The sequence below is a fragment of the Antennarius striatus genome, chromosome 22, assembly GCF_040054535.1.
Source record: "Antennarius striatus isolate MH-2024 chromosome 22, ASM4005453v1, whole genome shotgun sequence".
Classification (NCBI taxonomy): domain Eukaryota; kingdom Metazoa; phylum Chordata; class Actinopteri; order Lophiiformes; family Antennariidae; genus Antennarius; species Antennarius striatus.
In genome coordinates this window covers 921472-941562 of record NC_090797.1, presented here as the reverse complement: position 1 = coordinate 941562, position 20091 = coordinate 921472, and the positions used below count along the sequence as shown (strand labels likewise).

The 20091-nt window shown below is 47.0% G+C and overlaps 3 protein-coding genes and 1 long non-coding RNA gene across 7 annotated transcripts; 2 read left to right on the top strand and 2 right to left on the bottom strand.

Annotated features, from left to right (window-relative positions):
• Positions 1-764: 764 nt before the first annotated feature.
• On the top strand, positions 765-13022 carry LOC137589132 (uncharacterized). 2 transcript variants are annotated; one of them, XR_011034148.1, is made up of 7 exons: positions 765-920; positions 9416-9556; positions 9636-9844; positions 11248-11280; positions 11356-11471; positions 11715-11804; positions 12153-12293. It is a non-coding gene; the product is annotated as an uncharacterized lncRNA (long non-coding RNA). The 2 variants fall into 2 exon arrangements; XR_011034149.1 differs by lacking the exons at positions 765-920; positions 12153-12293 and adding exons at positions 3491-3621; positions 12883-13022.
• On the bottom strand, positions 1388-8072 carry mdm2 (MDM2 proto-oncogene). Of its 2 annotated transcripts, none has more exons than XM_068306637.1 (12): positions 7945-8072; positions 4927-4994; positions 4771-4845; positions 4560-4693; positions 4427-4476; positions 4028-4086; positions 3696-3786; positions 3422-3609; positions 3213-3344; positions 3053-3124; positions 2805-2982; positions 1388-2729 (listed from the first exon to the last, which is right to left on the bottom strand). In XM_068306637.1, the coding sequence occupies exons 2-12, from the start codon at positions 4987-4989 to the stop codon at positions 2293-2295; spliced, it is 1479 nt and encodes a 492-aa protein (XP_068162738.1). In that variant the 5' UTR covers positions 4990-4994; positions 7945-8072; the 3' UTR covers positions 1388-2292. The 2 variants fall into 2 exon arrangements, with proteins under 2 accessions (XP_068162738.1, XP_068162739.1); XM_068306638.1 differs by lacking the exon at positions 7945-8072 and adding an exon at positions 5873-5965.
• Positions 9293-15348, bottom strand: nup107 (nucleoporin 107). 2 transcript variants are annotated; one of them, XM_068306635.1, is made up of 27 exons: positions 15155-15345; positions 14342-14424; positions 14141-14236; positions 13944-14038; positions 13726-13861; positions 13543-13646; positions 13356-13471; positions 13226-13274; positions 13070-13141; positions 12896-12984; positions 12726-12801; positions 12535-12648; positions 12378-12468; positions 12203-12282; positions 12035-12094; positions 11704-11849; positions 11585-11633; positions 11432-11501; positions 11242-11357; positions 10976-11165; positions 10791-10897; positions 10595-10697; positions 10358-10515; positions 10139-10264; positions 9949-10062; positions 9646-9813; positions 9294-9519 (listed from the first exon to the last, which is right to left on the bottom strand). In XM_068306635.1, exons 1-27 carry the CDS (start codon positions 15160-15162, stop codon positions 9412-9414), a joined length of 2724 nt encoding a protein of 907 aa, XP_068162736.1. In that variant the 5' UTR covers positions 15163-15345; the 3' UTR covers positions 9294-9411. The 2 variants fall into 2 exon arrangements, with proteins under 2 accessions (XP_068162735.1, XP_068162736.1); XM_068306634.1 differs by having other exon boundaries at positions 9293-9519; positions 13070-13274; positions 15155-15348.
• A 311-nt stretch (positions 15349-15659) lies between these two features.
• slc35e3 (solute carrier family 35 member E3) lies at positions 15660-19884 on the top strand. The gene is made up of 8 exons (XM_068306639.1): positions 15660-16055; positions 16830-17260; positions 17338-17448; positions 17528-17587; positions 17664-17762; positions 17868-17950; positions 18661-18745; positions 18821-19884. Exons 2-8 carry the CDS (start codon positions 16868-16870, stop codon positions 18920-18922), a joined length of 933 nt encoding a protein of 310 aa, XP_068162740.1. The 5' UTR covers positions 15660-16055; positions 16830-16867; the 3' UTR covers positions 18923-19884.
• Positions 19885-20091: the final 207 nt, after the last annotated feature.

Below are 20091 nucleotides of genomic sequence, written 5' to 3'. Positions count from 1 at the left end.
CCTTTGAACACATGAAACGTACTAATTAACACATTCCAGTGGTTACTAGGAGGGTTGTGTTTTTACTTTTCGATAAACTATGCTAATGGTCATCTAGCTTTAACAGTGGTGGCTTCTTGGCTAATGCTCAGCAAATCACCTGAACTAGGTAACTAGACGGTTATTTAGAATTACACATGTTCAGGATCTGTGCAGAGCATGAGGATCATGTTGTCACACATTAGAACAATTCTGCTGTGTTTGACAGATAAAAACATTTATGTAAACCAATTCACAGCCGGATCCTCCACCAAAAAGTGTATTTATTTTGAGTCACAATGTGTTGAATTGGTACCATCTAGAGAGTATTATTTATGATGATTTATTTATTTTCTACAGAAGTTCCCTTTGACTGGAATTCTGAGGATTCTATCAACATTTCATACAGTTGGTAAGTATCTATTTTACTACTTAGGTTCTTAGTTATCCTTAGTTATTCAAAGCTGTGTAAATCCATCCACTGGACTTCAAGATAGTCTTCATGAAACTTAAAGACTAGTACAGTGATTTAAACCGTTTTGGATACGTCATCAAATCTGTGTATTAAAATAAACTTTACATTAAATACATGGTTATACTTTTACTTAGCGGTGAAGTGATGTTATGTTTTAAACTGTGACAACACTGCCACCGTGTGTTCGTCCTGTAGAAGAACACATTAAAAGCAGCCGGCTTCCGGTTTTCTTCTTCTCGTGTTTTAGTTTTCTTCCGTGTTTGGATTCTTCTTCTGTGGTTTAAAACGAGCATCGTAAAGAATTAACGTGAAATGTTTGGAAAATGTGAAAAAGATAACGTCAGTCTCCAACGTTACGGTGATTTTAACCTTAACTATTAACAGGAAATGCTGAAACCAGCCTCCAGGAAGAAACACTTGAAGGACGGTAGGTGCTTTTTTTATTACGTATTAAGCATTTTTTATTAAGAGTAAAATAAAGTGCTGTAATTTTACGCGTCACTGAACTAAACAAACGTTATTTCACAAAGTTTTTCTAATAGTTACAGTACCTACTGTCTTCACAGACATTAACTTTGTTAACTGATGTAAAGTTTGAAGTGCACCGCCTATTGAAACCGATTTACGCATGCGCAGACGCAGTCCTGCATCAGGAACAATGGTAGCCCGACTCACGCCTGTTCAAATACAACACAACCTGTTTAAATGTTCGTAAAACAAGATACATGGCTCAAATTAAGAATTTGAGCCACAATGAGCCACAAGGTTTGTGGGTTTTGTAGTTTTTCATTCCGGACTAAAATGAAACGAAATTGTTACTGACAAAAGTATTCTGAAATTATAAATTCAAGTCTTTACAAAAGCAGAAAACACAGGAACCAAATTCAAGTAAATGGCTTATTTTACCAGAAATTAAACTTTTTATTTAGTTTACAGAAAAGTCTTCACAGAAATGTCAGAAATAATAGATCTCATATAGTCATCTCATTTATTGAGCTAATAGAAAAGTGTCTGCTTACATAAACAGGAACATCTTAAATAAACACGTAATAAATAATCAAGATGTTAAGCAACACTTTAGGCTCGTCGGCTGTAAAATTTCACTGAAGTTTTCTGGAAAAACAATGAAATTTGGTTTTAATTACATGTAAACAGAGGTAGCGTACAATTGGTGCAAACAAATTACATGAAAAATAAAGTTTTTAATTAATCTTAAATTCCAAATTATACACTTCCACAAAACTTCCAATGAAATTTAATTACCGCCAGTTAAAAAAGGCTAAGCTTTATTTCACAGGTCTATATTATTCATATTATAAATTTGTGATGTTCTCTCTGGGCAAAATACACTGGCAATAATTTCTGAATAAATAATTTGTGGTTAAACATTAATTTTCAGAAAAGGTTTCCAACAATTTCTATCCAATTACAAAATTCTTTCCAGGAAATGTTTAAAGACATTATAGACCCATAAAATAAAACGCTCGCTTTAATAGATAATTTAACACGATGTACAGGAAAATCTGACATTTGGAGATGGAAAACAGACTGGGTGAAGTTAGAAAAAGGATTTAAAGTTTTTAAGGTTTATGCTTCATTTCATTGGTGAATCTGGACGTCTACATTTTATGCTAAAAAGAAACCAACAGGAACAGAGTGACGGAACACAACGTCCTCTGTTCCTTCATCGACTTCCTGTTTTGATTAATAATGAAGGCGTAAATTTTGTTGTCGAAGCCTCTCAAAGTGCCGTCAGACGGAAGCGGGGCAGCGGTGTTGGGGGCGGAGTCAGGTCAGTGTCAGCAGACGTAGGTGAGGACGACGGACTGGATGGGCTGCCGGCAGACGGGACACAGCTTGTTCCTCTTCTTCAGCTTGCGCGCGCAGACGTAGCAGGAGATCAGGTGACCGGTGCGCCCGTGGACGATGCAGCCGTTCTTCGGCCGCGACTGACAGATGAGACATGGGTCCAGGCACGACTCGGGGAGCCGCCACTCCGCCGACGTGCTGCGCTCCAGCGCCGGGACAGCGGGCTGGGCCGCGTCGCTGGGGGAGGGCGGGGGCAGCTCCTGGGAGTCCAGGGAGGAAGAGGAGGAGGAAGGCTGGGAGGAGGGGAGGAGCTCCAGGGAGTTGGGCACTGAGGAGGCGGAGTCAGACAGGCACTGGGACAGGAGGGGGGTCGCCGCCCTTTTCCCATCCGGAACATCGACGCCTTCGTTCTCCTCCACATCAAAACCTTCATGAGAACCAATCAATTGATTAATCAATCAATCACTGCCAATGGACTCATTTCTCACCCACTGAAACTCACCTGAAGCGTCTTTGGCAGCTGATTGGTCGGTTGGCTTTGGGGGCAGGGCTTTGGGGCTCAGCAAGGCAGACTTTGTTTCTTCCTCCGGCAGCCAATCACGGCGCAGCGTCCAGCAGCGCTGGCAGTTTCTGGGGAGGGGCGGGTTCAGCTCATCGCACTTCACACACTTCCAGTAGTCCTGAGGGGAGAATCACAGTCAGACGTGTGTATGTGTGTGTGTGTGTGTGTGTGTGTGTGTGTTTACTCACGGCTTCAGTGATCTCCGTGTCCTCGTCAAACGAGTCGGCGTCCTCCGCCTCGTAGATGGTGACCTCGTAAACCTGCACACACGCTTTTTCTTTCAGTCTTTTTCCATCGCTGACTCTGATTGGCCGAGAGAGCCTTGCCATCGTCTGATTGGCTGCTTACCTGGTCATCCGCGGACAGAGAGGCGTCGTCTTCGTTGTAGTCGTCAGAGTCGATGGACTCCACCTCGAACTCGACGCTGAAGTTGTCACTGTCAGAGTCGGAGGCTGCGGCTGTGACCTCTGACCTCCCGGACTGAACAGACAGTAAACGGAGTAAACAAACAACCCAGATAAACAAACAAAGTGTGTGTCTGTCTGAGTGGAACTCACTGTGCTTTGTGAGTCAGATGATTGGCTGCTCGGTCTGTCCCGCCCACTTCCCAGTCCTCCAATCACGCACCAGGACAGGCTGTCGTCGAAGGTCAGGGAGTAGCTGTCGGACCGCCTCCTCTTCGTCCCGTCGGCTTCCTCTTCGTCCTCCGACTCCTCTTCGTCATTCTCTCCACTGTGGGACGGGCCTGCGGGGTCAGGTAGGCGGAGCTTAAGTAACGGGGTGGTTTATGGGTGTGTGTGACGTTGGACCCGCCCCCAAGGCGGTACTGACCGGGTTCGCTGCTCCGGCCGCTCCTCCTCCTCCTCCTCCTCCTCGTCCTCCTGCTCTCTGGAGACGAAGAGCGACTTTCAGAAACCGCCTCCTAAAAAAGAAAAAGCAGGAAGGCCTCAGGAAAATTAATTGAGGAAACGTTGATGCCTGACCAAAAAAGTAATAATTTAAAAATCTGGATTCTTTTATTTTGACAATTTCAAACAAAAAAATTAGAATTATATTTAAAAAATCTAAATAATATTAAATACTAAATGTAACATTTATAGAAGTTAACTAACAACACTAAATTGTGTTCAGGCAGGGAAACGGTTGTGTTGTCGTTGCATTACCTGGGTAACGCAGTCCGTCTGAGCGGCGCCGTGAGCTTCAGACGAGCTGGACGGAGAGTCTGGGGGGGGGCGCAAAAAACAAGGAAATAGGTTTGATTGGTTTAGAAGAAAAAAGGGGTGGAGTTAGGGTAAAGAGCAGAATGCAAACGTCCACCATCCAGTTGAACCAGACGACCTCTGACCTCTGATGTTCAGAACAGAGCAGCTGACTGACTGTAGCGCTGCAGGCTAATGTTCCAGCTAATGTTAGCATGTTACTGCTGACAGAAACAGAACCCGCCTCCAGCGCTGCTGAATAAACCACCAGTGTTCATCTGCTCTGGACGTGTGTGTGTGTGTGTGTGTGTGTGTGTGTGTGTGTGTCTGTGTGTGTGTGTGTGTGTGTGTGTGTGTTCCTACCTGGGCTCCTCACAGCCACCAGGTTCTTGGTGATCATGGCGAATAGAACCCTGAAATGTGAACATGTCCCGGTTAGCGCTCTGGTGAACGTTAGCGCACACACACACACATGCGCGTCACACTGTTTCCTCACCGTGGCTCTTTGATGGAGAAGCTGTCGACACCCAGCACCCGCCCCAGTGCATCCTGGGAGCAGTGGACGATGTGCTGTTGCCTCTCGTCGTAGAGCTGCTTCTGGATGATGTACTGACCCAGGTAGAACATGACCTGTGGGAGGAGACGGACGCGTTAGTCACGTGACGTCACAGGAAACCGCTGGCATTCCGACAGGAAGTGAGCCGCACCTCCTTCATGGTGAACACGTCCTTGGTGGCGCCGGCGTTCTGCAGCAGGCTGCGGAACTCCACTTTGGGTCGGACCTGAACACACGGGCAGAGAGGCGTTCAGCGGCGTTCAGCCAGTAAAACCAGTAAGAAGCAGTAAGAAGCAGCAGCTCTCACCAGTTTGTTGTCGTCAGAGGCGTCGGGGGGGAGCTCCCTGTCGGTTGACATGGTGACGCTCATGGCTTCTACGCAAAAAAAAGCTTCACTTAAAGCACAATTTTGAAACCAGCAGCAACAAAATGCAGAATTTTTTTCTTATTTCTGAACTTTAACTTTAAAACTGTAAAAATTATTAGTTTCTGCTGAAGTGAAATAATTTAGCAGCGAAGCACCGACTGTTCGACACCCGTGTTTAGCTAACGGGGCGTGACGTCCTGACAGCCGGCGGTCGTGTTCAGAAGCACGCGAGGCTTGAATGACCGCCTACGGCGAGCAGGAGGGATCAGTCAGCGTGTTTCCAATAGCAGTGAACCTGCTGAGTCGGACCTGCAGGACGACTTCGCTGCGCCGACAGCGACAAACTGTTTATGCTAAGATGCATTTAAATCCTGTTAAACCAGGAAGTTAACCAGGTCTCATCCTGAAACCTGGACTGAGTCTGAGCTTCAATCCAACTTCGACTTCATTAAACACCGAGTTTAGAAAATCCACCACTGATTGATTATGATGTCATCAGTTCTGATCCAATCAGATGATGATAAACAGGCCCGGCATTGGACACGCTGATGGCGGTGCAGGAGGTTGTACTTGTGTGTCACACACACACACACACACACTTGTAGCCACGAGCAGATTGTTGGAATGCGTCCATGTCAACAACATCAAGTTAACCAACACATCCAGACGGATCAATAATCAATGATTTAACTACGGATCAGTCATTTAAACGTCACACACAGAGCTCTAATGAACAGAACCAACATTCTGACCATTTTCTCCTGAATTATTTACTAAAACATGCACAAAAACCACAAGATTCACTCCAGTTTTACTCCTTAAATCCCACTTCAGTTTTTAAATGTTGACTATTTTACTTCATCCCCCCCCCCCCTCTCATTCTCACCGGTGTTCTCAGAGCATCAGCCGTTCTGATGGCGATCAGGCATTCAGAGCCGAGCCCAGAGCGCTGCAGCCTCTTATAGCGGCTCAGACATGTCAGGACTAGACCAGCACAGCCAATCAGCAGCCGGCGCTGAGTCAGCAGACCCACGTTCTTCATGTATGAAGGCAGGAACAGCTGATTCAGACCCGTCTGAGCAGACATGCCGGGACTAGTCCTGATGAGTCACCAGGCTGCTAACCAGAGATAACCAGCAGAGAGGGGGGAACTGGTCTGAAACTAGTTTGGAAACACGTTTACATCGTTCATTAATGCTGATCAGGACATCTGCTTTTAAATGACGCAATTAATCAATGTTGATTAGAGGTTAGATAATTAGTGATCAGTGAATCTGATCACAGCTGATTGATGCAGATCAATGCACCTGATCATCCCACCCACACTCAGACCCTCCTCTGAACCCACATGTAATTGGGGGTGGATGGGCGGGGGGGGTGTTCCTATCACTATGGGAGCAAACATCAGCTGGAATATTGTTTATGTTGAGATCAGGAACAGATCAGGAGAGCCTGACCCTGCTTCAGGTCACCTGACACGCCTGGGATCAGATTACATCACATTTAGTTCTGCTTCTCAAATTAATTAAATTTAACGTTAAATTTAACTGATGCAAATTCCCTGCAGTCAAAGTAGATAAAAGGTGTTTTTTGATTTTACTACTAACCGATGATGCGAGCGGCAGGTATGCAAAAGACGTTTTTAATCAAGGGTTTGTTTATTCATTTGTATGATGACTGTTTTGTTTGAACTAAATCTTTTTCTGGATTCATTCTGGTTTTGTTATGTCCTGCAAACTTTTTCATTCCTTTAGCCTATCTTGACTACTATATTTTGGCACCTTAAATGCAGCTTTACAACATTTCCAAATACTGATTTTGATTTAAATATTGCAGCTCTATCAAATTTATTTTTGTTCCATTTTTAAAAAAAAACCTTTGTGCTAGTTATTTTGACACTTTATCCATGCAGAATTAGTACTTGTATTATTGTTTGATTTCCATGGCAACATGTTTTGGTGACTTATTCTGTCCAGAGTAAATACTAGCCTCACTACACTTACTATAATTTAATCATGACAAATATTTGTGCCTTTAAACATTTAGATTGCTCTGCAAAATTAATTTGCAGAGAATGAATGAATTTAAGATGCATTCATTTAAAATAAAAACCTTTTTGGGTACATTCTGTACAAGTTCTCCACATTAGTAAGTAAAAGTCACTCAAATTCAGTTAATGTAGATATATATTATATTAATATTTATTTTTGGAGGGTCTGTTGTCGTCCTGGGGGTGAATGTGTCCGGGCAGAGGTCCAGTGAGTAAACAGCTGATCACAACAGATCATGACTCAGCTGCTCCTCGGGGACTCGGAACACATGCCGGGGCTTGTCCTCTAGCGTGACACAGCAGTTTTCTGTGTTAAAAGTTTCTAAAACGTGTCTGTTTTTAAAGCTAATATTAGCGCTGCTCCAACAATACAGCAGCCAGCAGGTCGCGCCTTGAACAAAGCCAGACTGCTAGTAGCTGCTAGCAGCGGCTAAAAACAAACACATGAACATGAATTTAAGTTTATTAAAACATTATAAAGAATTAAAGTCCACAGATTCACACCAGATAAAACAACAGCTCCGACAGGACAGTTCTGAATCAAGATAGCTAGCTAATGCTAATTTACAGAAACTTGAACGAAGCCAATCTGACTTTAGATGATAACTACCGCACGTAAAACAACTGAGCCGATATAAAACACTTTGAGAAAACATAAAACTCACAAACAGGAAGAAATTCAACTTTTAAATCCTGAAAAATTCGGTTTGGATACGATCCTAAACCACTCATTTGTTTCGATAACCATGAAGCCACTAAGCAGCGCCCAGCCGTGACGCTGCGTGTCGGCCTCCCAAGCAAGAAAAGCCGAGGCTCCGCGGCCTACCTGCATGCTGCTACCCCCGCCGTTACAGAAGCCCGATGTATAATAAGTATAATAATTAGTATAAGAAGTCCTTTTGACTTACCTTATAAAAGTTCTATTGATTAAATAGTATCCACCGAGAATTTAATCCACCTGTTATCGTCGAGTTGAACAACTAATAGCCGATCGATAACTGTTGTGTTCCCGTCTCAGTTCAGAATAGCGCCCCTGCTGGCCGGAGAGTGAGACTGCAGCCAACTAGCATCATGCTAACGACACATAACGTAGTAATGAACCCCGTTAGCATCACTAGTTAACTAGTTGGTAGTTAACTACAGCGGTACCTCTGATTACGAAATTAATGCGATCATCCATTCGATGCCTTAAACTCCTTAAACGTCCTTTAGTTTTAATAACGTGGTGATTGTAGATGCATTACGGCCATATTCTTTGGAGAGATCAACCAAACGCATCCCTTTTTCAGGCTTTTCTATCATCTCTTGCTTTGTTTGTACGGACAAAAAAACTCTTTTCTTCGTCTCTTCTTTTCCTCTTTTCTCCGTCACTTTCTTGGGGTCCATAGTGAATACTCTAAAAGTTAATAAAGTATATTTGCGCAAAACTATCAGAACACCTCAGGTGTCGAGCTGAATGATGAGGATGCTGTACAGACACCTATCTAGCTCCACACAGAGGTCCCTCTCAGCCAATGGGATGGCAGGAAGATGCTAGGTAATAGCCAATGGCAGAGCAGCTATGAGAATGTTGCGTTCAGGAACCTGTGGGAGCTGCAAAATCAGTCGATACTGTATTTTTACCTTACGTAAGTTGAAATTTCTTTCGTAACTAGAGGCAATATTGTGCTGCTGAGAAATTTTGTAAGTAGAAAATTTGGTAAGGTGAGGTACCACTGTACTAATTTACTAGTTAGATAACTAACAAGCAAAAAAATGTTTTATGTGTTTTATATATTTATTGACAGTTAAGGATTTGCAATTCCAATTTCAAAAAATAGAGGAATACTAATTTACCATTGTCTATTTAATTTTCATTTTATACTGATTGTTATCACACACAATCAAATCTATCTCTGGTTTATTTCTCTGTAAAATTCCGAGAAAACAGCCTTTGGTCTGATTTTTTTTGTGCTTTGATGTTTTTCTAAAAATGTTGACTTTCTTAGAAAAAGGGTTTTTTGTTTGATGGTAACTGCTACAAAAAGTAAGTGATCTTCTTGCAGAAATACAATATCCTAGAATGTAATTTTAATCTCCAATTTTTTTATTTTTACTTGAAACAGTAATGATATTTTTCCAACATCTCCATCCTAAAACAGCACACTGAAAGTCATGTGAAACAATCACGACTCTCCTGGTTTAATTACATGTAAACCACAACATGCTAACAATATCACATGTGTGTAGAATCTTTCAGACACACTTCAAAAAAAGGTTCACTCTAAACCAGTATGGAAAACAGCTTTTATTTTGAAAAGAAAATTAAGACAATCCAAAAACATCAGTAATTTTAACAGTGGGTGTGTGTGTGTGTGTGTGTGTGTGTGTGTGTTTCAGGGCTGTAAGTCGTAGCCCAGCGGGTCGAGTCCTCGATCCAACAGGGAGAGCGAAGACTCGCGTAACTTCTGGAGGAACCTCCTCAGCTCATCTTTGGAGAAAACCTGAACGCGTGAAGAAGAGGAACACACAGCAGATCCAGTAAATAAACATATCAATAAATATCAAAGAAGTAAATCAAAACTTGATCAAACTGTAAAAACCCAAATCCTTTCCACAGCGATCCGTACCCGGTAGAGGCGGTGCTGGTCGGAGGAGATGATGTCGGCCAGTCGCAGCGCCTCCTGGTGTCTGGAGGAGTTCTGCAGGACGCTGAGCAGCAGGAAGCTGAGGCGGGGGAGACACAGGCAGCGCAGCGCCGCCATCTGGTGGCTGCGCTCGGAATCCTCCTCCGAATCCTGGAAACCACCGATAAAACGTCTTCAACAGGTAAGTTAAATAAAATTTGACGACTTTGATTCTTGATTTATACGAGTACAAATTGTAAACTCCTCTATGTTGCCGAGGCGACGACAGGTGCGACCCGGCGTTACCTGTCGGTTGTCCACCATCCACCCCCCGTCCACAAACAGCAGTACGTTGTAGATCCTCTCCTTGACGTCCTCGGTTAAAACGTCCCGACGACACGCCCAGGCAGCCAGAGACGCCTGACGGCAGACAGAACGTAGGTGAGACGACCACGCCCACCAAACCGGGGGCGGGCGGCGGCAGGACCACGCCTACCTCGTACTCCTTCTCTCGCATCTCATTGGCTACTCGCTCTGTGAATTTGGCATCTGGGACGGGCGCTGGCTTCTGGGGGGCGGAGCTGCTGTGGCTGAACCACTCGGTGAACGCCTCATGCGCCTCCTGTGAGACACGGAACAGAACTGATGAGTGAGCAGGGCGTGACAAACCAATGGCGGGTCATGAAGGAATCCAGACGGAGAGACGGCGCCGCACCAGGTAGGCTCTGATGCACAGGTGTTCCCTGATGGCGTTCTCGTCCTCTGCCAGCGCCGAGGTCTGACCGAGCCCCGCCCACTGGCTATAGATCTCCTTCATGGCGTCGTCTGGAACCTTAGAGAACACCGCCTTGGCGGCGTCGTGTTTCTGAAGGGCTGGACGAGACCGACAGGAAGTCAGATCTCCACTGCAGTCATGTGACCTCACATTGATCATGACAAATCAGATCTTTACCCAGAAACCTCCTCATGATGGCGTTGGACTGCTTGAGGGCCTCGGCTCGATGGGCGGGGTCAAACAGCAGCCAATCAATGACGTCGATCTTCTTGAGGTCGTCCTATCAGAGCACAGGTTGAACTCATACACCCCACAGCCAATCAACGGCGATCGGCTGGAGTCAGACTTCCTGTTGGCGGTTGCTGATGCGTACCTTGGTGGTGGTGGTCTCCAGCGTTTGGCGGTGATGCGTGAACTCGCCCTCGTCTCTCTCCCTCACCGTCTCAACCACCAGCTTGGCGATGGCGGCGACGTCCAGACCTACATGACAACGGGCAAACAGTCAGCTGTCTTTATTCGCCACGGCGTCTGTTAGCGCTTAGCTCGTCGGCATCTCACCGGCGTCGGTGGCGAGCTGCAGGCAGTGGGGGCGGAGCTCCGGCTGGGTAACGGTCTCTAGGAAGGTGGCATATTGGGTGGTGGCGACGTCGGCGGGCAGCTGGCTGACGTAGCTCGCCACAAGGTCGGTGTGCTGATCCCGGATCAGGAGGGAGACGTAGGCCTTCAGCACGTCAACACACGCCTCCTCCTGAGGAAAGACGTCACATGTTCAATGCTGTGACATCGTCGCGATGATGTCACACATTCACCGTGATCTTCATCACCTTCAGGGCCAAACCCAGCGAACGGAAAAACAGCACCAGGTGAGCCATGAAGCGCAGCAGGTGGGAGGGGAGGGGCTTAGAGGCCGTCAGCCAATCAGCCATCTCGTCCAACAGCCCTGCAAGAGAGGGTGGAGCGAGGCTTAGGAGCACAAGAGGGCGTCGCCTAGGTGATTGAGGTCAGAGGTCGTACCATCCAGGTCTCCCACGATGACGAACTTCTGGATGACATGGTAATGTTCTCGAGTTTCCTCCAGCACCCTCTACACACACACACACACAATGGAGGAGGAGTTGGGTCATGTGACTTTGAGGTCGGCCAATCAGATACAGCCATTTGTTTCACCTTTGACTCCGAGGCTTGAAGCTCCTCAAACACCTTCTCCATCGTCCAGCTGAGAGCAGAGAGACAATCAGTCACTGTGTGTGTGTGTGTGTGTGTGTGTGTGTGTGTGTGTGTCCTACTTGGCCTCCAGGTATTCTCTAGGCAGCGTCTCCACTTCCTGGTTGGTCATTCCTGATGACATCAGTTCCTTTTCCACCAGCGAGTCGACCATCACTCTGAAGTGAGCCCACACACAGTCCTGCCATGACTCACACACGGCCAGGAGCTGACACACACACACACACACACACACACACACACACACACACACACACAGTTAAATTAGCCACCTTGCTTAAGTCAATCAGACCGACTGCAGTGTTTTTGTCCTCTCTGCTCTCGCGCTCCACCCTAGCGTTCTATTACTGTCGTGTCACACACACACCACACACACACACACCACACACTTACCGGTCTGAGGTTCCCGCTCAGGCTGGCGTAGATCGCTCTCTCGTATCTGTTCAGCTGCTCCTGAAGCAGAAACATGAGGGTCAACAAAGTTTCTCTTGTCGTCACACGAACATCAAAGGCATCAAACAGCTCAAGAGGTCATAGGTCAAGGGAAGAAGACTGCTGCACCTCTTCGGCCATCCTCCAGCAGCAGGCCTTCCAGACGGCCCTCTGGGGGTTCCCCTCCACCGGCTGCAGCTCCGCGCTGCCTGCAGGCAACACACACACACACACACACACACATATATATGAAGTGGGCAGTCCCGCAACTGAACCGATCATGTGACCTTTGACGGCGTGTTACCTGAGGTCATGTTGGGGTCGTGGTACAGTTTCCATCCTTCCAGAGTCGCTGCTCTCCAGGCCTGACCGCAGCGCATACACAACCTCTGGGCCTACACACACACAGGTGGGGATCAGAACACACACACACACACACACACACACACACACACACACACCTCGTCCGTCATCCCCGCTCTGATCAGCGTGAACAGGTTCTTCAGCAGTCGGGCGTCGTCCTCTCGGTCCAGGTCCGCTAGGGGGCGCTGCTGCCGGAGGGGGGCGTCCGGGTCCTGAAAACAAACAGATGCTGTGAGAGACCCTGGGAGGGGTGGGGGGATGTGTTTGTTGCCATGGTAACAGGCCTCACCAGCTCAGTGACTAGAGGAACGGTGAAGGCTGTGCCGCTCTGTCTCCTCATCTGCAGAGCGTGGAGTGTGTTCCCCCTGACACACACACACACACACACACACACACACACGTTAACAATGATGATGATGATGATGATGATGATGTCCACCTGACAGCAGCGACACCCACCAGCAGACGTCTTTGGCGTAGTACTCGATGTTGTCAGAGAATCCTCCGATCTGATCCTGGGCGATGCTCTCCAGCCAATCAACGACCAGCTGCAGCGGCAGAGACCAATGACAGTTCATCCAACCGCCACCTGACATGCGACCGGCTGACGAGCCATCCAACCGGGGGCCTTACCTGACTCTGTCGGATGACAGCGTCTCGCTGGAACAGCTGCTGCACAACGACCTTCTCGCTCTCTGTGGGAACCTGAGGTGATGAAACACACCTGTAATGGGAACTGTGTGTGTGTGTGTGTGTGTGTGTGTGTGTGTGTGTGTGTGTCTCACTCACAACCATGTCTGTTATCATGTCCTCCTCCATCGCCAGCTGGACCCGATCCCTTCAGATGGAGACAAACAAGTGACCAATCAGAGATGGCGAGCAGCCAGAGGGGCGGGGCTTTGGGGGGGGGGGCAGCTACCTGTAGAGGGAGGTGATGAGTCTCCAGGAGCAGCTCTCCTGCTGCAGCAGCCAGCGGACCCCCGCTGCCTTGCTGCTCTGACCGGCCCGGAGGACGACGGCCTGCAGGACGTCCACCTGATGGGAGGAAGAGGAGCGATGAAGAAAACAGGAAGCTAGCAGGCTTCTGCAGGGGTCAAAGGTCAGACCTTGTCTTGGCAGAGTGTCTGATAATCCTCCAGCAGCTCGAACACAGCAGAGGAAGAGTGTTTCAGAAAGGCACCGAGGAATTCTGGGAAAAGACTGACGACCACTGAGGAGAAAAAACGACAGCGTTAAAACGAAACGGCGGGGGTTACCGGGCGGGTTTCGGGTGCATTTGTTTCGCTCACCGGCCTCGCCGGGGTCGTCCTCCTTCAGGAGGGCGGAGCTTATGTTGCCGATGTCCTCTGTGAAGAAGCTGGTGTTATCCAATCCCGAGACGGGAGACGTGTACAGGCTGGCCGTCCAATCGCTGTCGTCCAGATTCTGGAGATGCAGCCAAGACGGAATCAGAGCAGGGCCGACGGGTCGGTGTGGATCAGTGAGTGTGTGTCTGTGTGTGTCTTACCAGGCTGCCTGCTACGTTTCTGGGGGTGTGTGTGTATCGAGGGGTCCGGCCACCCGGAGCCAAGATGGTGGAAACATCTGGAACCCTGGGAGTTACTGAGAGACGTCAGGTGACAGGAAGTTCATTAAACCACAGAGTCCTTAAGGTTAGAGAATAATCAGTGTGTGTGTGTGTGTGTGTGTGTGTGTGTGACCTACCAGCCTGTCTGAACAGTGATGCAGGTGTGTTCCTCAGGTGGGAGCGAGCCGGGGTTGCCATGGAAATGTTGGGGCTTCCGCTTCCGGGTGACGGGACTGAGGCCGATCGTCAGGAAAAACTAAGACTGACAGTTTGGATCTTGAACACACACACACGAACACACACACACACACTTTCATCCCAAACAGAGTCGAGGATACAGGCCACTTTCTTCCTCCTCCTCCGGGCAGCGATGGTCACCTCATCATCCCGGACCACCGGAGACGGCAGCTCACTCTGACCCCTAGAGGACAGGATGAGGAAGTACAGGTTCACGCACAAACTAATTACTTCACTTTCTTCCTAATTTATGTCTTCAACCTAAATAAGTAGCATGAAAACTGTCCATGAATTCAAGTCAGTATGAATCCAACATTTAATAACCATCAATAACAAATTGTCAGGGGTTCTTTATAAAGATGTTAAAACAAATCAGATCCGATGGAGACACTTATAACTAATTATAAAATGTATATCAATCATGTCATCTGAAGTTTGTGGTTCTTAAATGCGTTTGTTTTAGATTAAATAAACTAACATTAATACTACCTAAGAAACGCTGATATGTAAATTAAATAATGAAGTTCAAGGTAATCTTTTACAAATGATAGTTTAAATTACTATGACTATCTTCACTCAGACCATCTTGGTTAAACTCAACTGTCTTCGTTCATTTTAGCAGTTTACCTTCAATAATCCATTAATTAACTTTAATAATCCATTATTAATCCATTATTAATGCAGTACTACGAGCCTCTGCAGCAGTTAGCTTCCTGTAAACATTAAACTAACTTAGCAGCTAGCTTTAGCTCTGGTTTAACGGTACCGCTACAGAGTTAGCATAGCTTTCCTCCAGCTAGCGGAGTGTCGCAGCATCCGGCGGACTATTCCGGTAAATAAAGAACTGATGCTTCAAATAATCTGCAGAAAAACAAGGAGAGAAAACACGAACTAAGATCATAAAGCGTGTTTACCAGTCCATAGTGGTGGGCTGTCAATTCCCGCTTCACGAGGATCAACCGGCTTCTTCTTCGTGGCTTTTTCTTCTTCTTCTTCTTCCTCTACTTCTAATGTTTCGGCAGCCCGGATGGTTTACTAATGACTGCTGCCCCCTACCGGTGTCACCAAATAGTATTACAGTGTCACAATTTTATTCTCACATTAGTTTACCTTTCTTCTCAAGGCTCTTTTACTGAAAAATCAAGAATAAGTCTTTTAATATTAGAGTTTTATTCTCCTAATATTATGTCATCGAAAAATTAAACTCTGTTTTTGAAATATTATTTTAAAAAAATAGAATATCATTAGAGTACAACTTCGTTTCCAAATACTGAAATATTTATTTTTGTATTTTTATTTTAATATGTTAAATAGCATCGTTTTTATTCAACTTTCTTCACAAGGCTTAAGACGATTCCTGTAACGTCTTGTGATGGTACAATTTTATTCTCCTATTATTATTTAAATTAGAACTTTATTCTTACACATTATAGCTTCATTCCTGTAATAATTATAATATTACAAGAACAAATTATGACATGTATACGTAATGACTGATTAGAAGCCTGGTCCAGGGTTCTGTGTGGAGGATCTGTGCGTTGCAGGTCCCCCTCCTGGCCGCTGGGGGTCGCTGCTCGCCTCAGGCGCGTTGACCGGCCAGAGGAAGCAGGAACACAGGAGGACAGTTGTTCAATCGTTCAATCACGGATCTGTTCAGAACGGAGGATCATTTCTCCGGTTTATCAGCGGGGACTCGACACCGAGAGGGCCGGGACTGCAGCTCTGAGTCCCGGGAGAGAGGAGCCGTTATCCCGGAGACTGACGCCGCGGCTGGAGGGAGAGAGCGGGGGGACGGCCGGAAGATGGACGCCCCAGGTAAAGTTTAGCGGGTTTAGTGGCTGCGTGGCACCGAAATGAATGAGTTCAACCTGATCCGAGTTCAGGCTTCAGTCTGAAATCTGATCACAAGTTTGTGTTTAGATTTATTCTGAACTTCCTGTGAAAACCAGGGAAATAGTTTTACATGAAATCACTTTAATTCAGACTTTATGACATCATGGCTCACACACACACACACACACACACACACACACACACACACACACACACACACACACGTCCAGTGTCAATCCGTATAAACTGTCTAAATTTGTAAATTCTAAAACTGCAGATTTATATTTATCTATACTCTCTACTATTATTTATTTTATTTATTCTTGTGTCCGTTTCTCTGACTTGATGCTGTAATAATTTCCACACAATAAAGGTTCATCTTATCTGAATCAGTAAACGACATCTTTTGGTTGTATTGTTTAATTCAGTGGTTTGGGGCCCCCGGGGGTCTTTGATAGTGGGAGTTCCTCTGGAAACTGGCATTGGTGTTTTTTTTATTGAACATTCCACACACTGTCGTGTCCGGTGGACCCCCCAAGCATGCCCCTGGGTCACGATGCCCCAGCCTTGATGAAATCCCAACTAATTAGATCAAATAAACCAGAGAAACGAGCCCTGACTCGCTGCAGACATCTTTTCCACACACGGCTCCTCCTTGATCGTCCCATCACACACTTGAGGTGCTGCTCTGGTCTCTGATTGGTCGTCAGACTGATTCCATCGGATCTTCTCACGTTCCCGTCTCTGTTTTGACAGTTTGATCGGTGTAAATAAACCCTCCAGACGCCTCCGGGATGCTGTCGTCTCTCTCGGCCAACCGGCGCATCGCCGCCGGCCTGCTGGTCAACCTGCTGTCGTCCATCTGCATCGTCTTCCTCAACAAGTGGATCTACGTCCGCTACGGCTTCCCCAACATGACGCTGACCCTGGTGCACTTCCTCATCACCTGGCTGGGGCTCTTCCTCTGCCACCAGATGGACGTCTTCACCCCCAAGCGCCTCCAGGTGCGGCGGATCGTGTGGCTGGCGCTGAGCTTCTGCGGCTTCGTGGTGTTCACCAACCTGTCGCTGCAGAACAACTCCATCGGGACGTACCAGCTGGCCAAGGCCATGACCACCCCCGCCATCATCCTCATCCAGACCAGCTTCTACAAGAAGACCTTCTCCCCCCGGATCAAACTCACCCTGGTAAGGACGCGGCTCGCGCTGATCCGTCCTGGTGTGGACACTGATAACGACCCCCCCCTATGGGTGTGGCCCCCCAGGTGCCGATAACTTTGGGCGTGATCCTGAACTCGTTCTACGACGTGCGCTTCAACCTGCTGGGGACGGTGTTTGCCGCGCTGGGGGTCCTGGTGACGTCGCTCTACCAGGTGGTGAGTAGAGAACGGCTCTGTAGCGCCCCCCTCCCCCAGTGGAAAACAGACTGAACCTGTCCTGTCCTCTGACTCTCAGTGGGTGGGGGCCAAGCAGCACGAGCTCCAGGTGAACTCCATGCAGCTGCTGTACTATCAGGTAGGCGGCGCCGCCGACCACCCCTGAGCGTCGGTTCGCGTCCCGACTAACACGTCACCCCCTCCCCACCCCCCAGGCCCCTCTGTCCTCAGGCTTCCTGATCTGCGTCGTCCCGGCGTTCGAACCCCTCACCGGGGACGGGGGGATCTTCGGCCCCTGGTCCCTCCCTGCTCTGGTGAGGCTCGGCTCACGCTAACATTAGCATCCAGGCTAACGCCACATTCTGAGTCAGGGAAGGAGGAGACGTCTGATTGGTTGTGGTGTTGTCCTCGTTTCCCAGGCAACGGTGTTTGTTTCCGGTGTGATGGCGTTCCTGGTCAACCTGTCCATCTACTGGATCATCGGGAACACGTCGCCTGTCACGTATCCTCCAACTGGGGGGCATGTTTCAGAGGTTTTGGGGTTCTTAGACGCAGTCTAGGGGTTGATGGGTCCTTTTGGGGGGATTTCTGGAGAATTTTTGAACATTTCGATGAATTTTGTTCAGAATTTTTGTTTATTTCTGCAAACAGATGAACGTTGACGTAAACAACCTGTTTACTGGAGGAAAATCTACCAGGAAACCTTCAGCTTTTCAGTTTTCCTTCCTTTTTTATTTGTTTGTTGTGAAATTTTGCAATTTGATTTGAAAATTTGGGTCAGAAATCGTCTTTTTTGGAGGAAATCTTTCTCTTTTGTTATTTCTGCAAACAGGAAACATAAAATCTGTTTCCTGAACTCGTCCTGACTCGTGAACCAAAGAACGACTGCAGATTAAAATCTGGTGCAGACGAGCCCCACCCCACTGAGGAATGCTATTTCATTATTTCTCTGACGTGGGCGCTTCATCGCCACGGCAACGCATTCAAAATCATCTTAAAATTAATTTCCCTTCCCTGTGGGACACCCGCTGCTCTTGGGGGCTCCAGATCTCTTCAATGAGGTCTGTGGGGGGGTTGAGGTCTAGCTGACGGTTCAGGGAGGAAGTGTTTGGTTTCCAGGGAGACGTCATGGATTTGCGTCGCCGTTTGTCCTCCTGGGGGGTCGTCTGGGGGTCGTCTGTTTGTCGTTTCTCTCTTGACTCCAGTTGGCAGCTACAACATGTTCGGTCACTTTAAATTCTGCATCACTCTGACGGGGGGGTACCTGCTGTTCCACGACCCGCTGTCGCTCAACCAGGTGAGTGTGATGCTTCAAGCCCCCCCCCCCACCGCCCCCCACCCCTTCATCTCCTTCCTCTCGTCTTCCTCTCAGGCCCTGGGGATCGTCTGCACGCTGGCCGGCATCCTGTCCTACACACACTTCAAGCTGCTGGAGCAGGAGGAGGGGAAGAGCCGCCTGGCTCAGAGGCCGTAGGCCCGCCCCCCAGCCAATCATCTCCACCGACTCGCGCCATTGGTCGCCCATGGAGACGTCTTTTTAAATCTGTTTAATTAAATTCCTCTGGAGGGTGAAGATCGTCTTTGTGCTTCCTGGCAGGAAGAAACGCTGCGACACGTAAAACCTGAAGCTCGGCGCCGACAGTCGGACTCTGAAGGGTTTTTATTGGTTGGTGCCGACGGATCGGATGACGGTTGACTCATCCGACGTTGTTCCTGCGGTTCCACAAACCCGTCTGTTGGGATTATTGATTTATTGTTTTATTATTGCTTTTTTGTTTCTTGCTGCGCCCTTCAGAACGTCCTGTGACGGACGTGAAAATGAATTCTTCACATTAATTAACGGCAGTTAATTAAAGAGGAGGTGTATCGTCCTCAACTCTGGATTATAACACTCCAGATAGTTTAAGCTGGAATATTTAAACAGCTTCACTTACATGAAAGCCAGTTTTTCCGTGACGTCACACAAGTTCGCCAGGAACATGCTGGTAGCGTCTATTTATTCTGATCTTTCTTTACACGGTTCGTTCAAAATAAAAGGTAACATGAGCTAATGTGCTCGCTAATGCTAGCAAGCACTTGTAATGGAATCGTCTTGACTTTCTGGAACCAAAATGTTTGTTTGGTGCCTTAATGTTTAGAAGCATAGATGGATTATTTTCATTTAATTTTCTCTTTTTCAAGCAGCTGGTTTTAGACAACTTTAGTTCTTCTGTGTGTTTGTGAGCCTCTGAGCGTCGGCTCCAGAGAAATGTTAAAAAAATGGATTCACAATTTTTTGTGTTTTGTTTTTTGACGACAAGGATTTACTGCTGAAATAAAATAACGTCTCGATCCTTCAGTGACGTCAGTAGTTTGACCTCGTCTGCAAATTCTAGTCGAGTTCAACGTCCGAAGTCGCTGCTTGTTTGCAGCTTTTTGGAATAAAGATTTAGTGACTTTAAAATGTCTGCTGATTGCAGTTTCGTCACTCGTGTGGTAACACTAAATTAATGAATGTTAATCCTTGTATATATTTCTGATGGTTTATTTGGTAGGAACTGAAGCAGCATTTATAGACAAGCTGAAGGAACCACACAGTTTGGTTTTTATTTAACAAGCAACATCCGTTCCTAGAAACGCTTTTAAAAAAATAAGAGTGACATT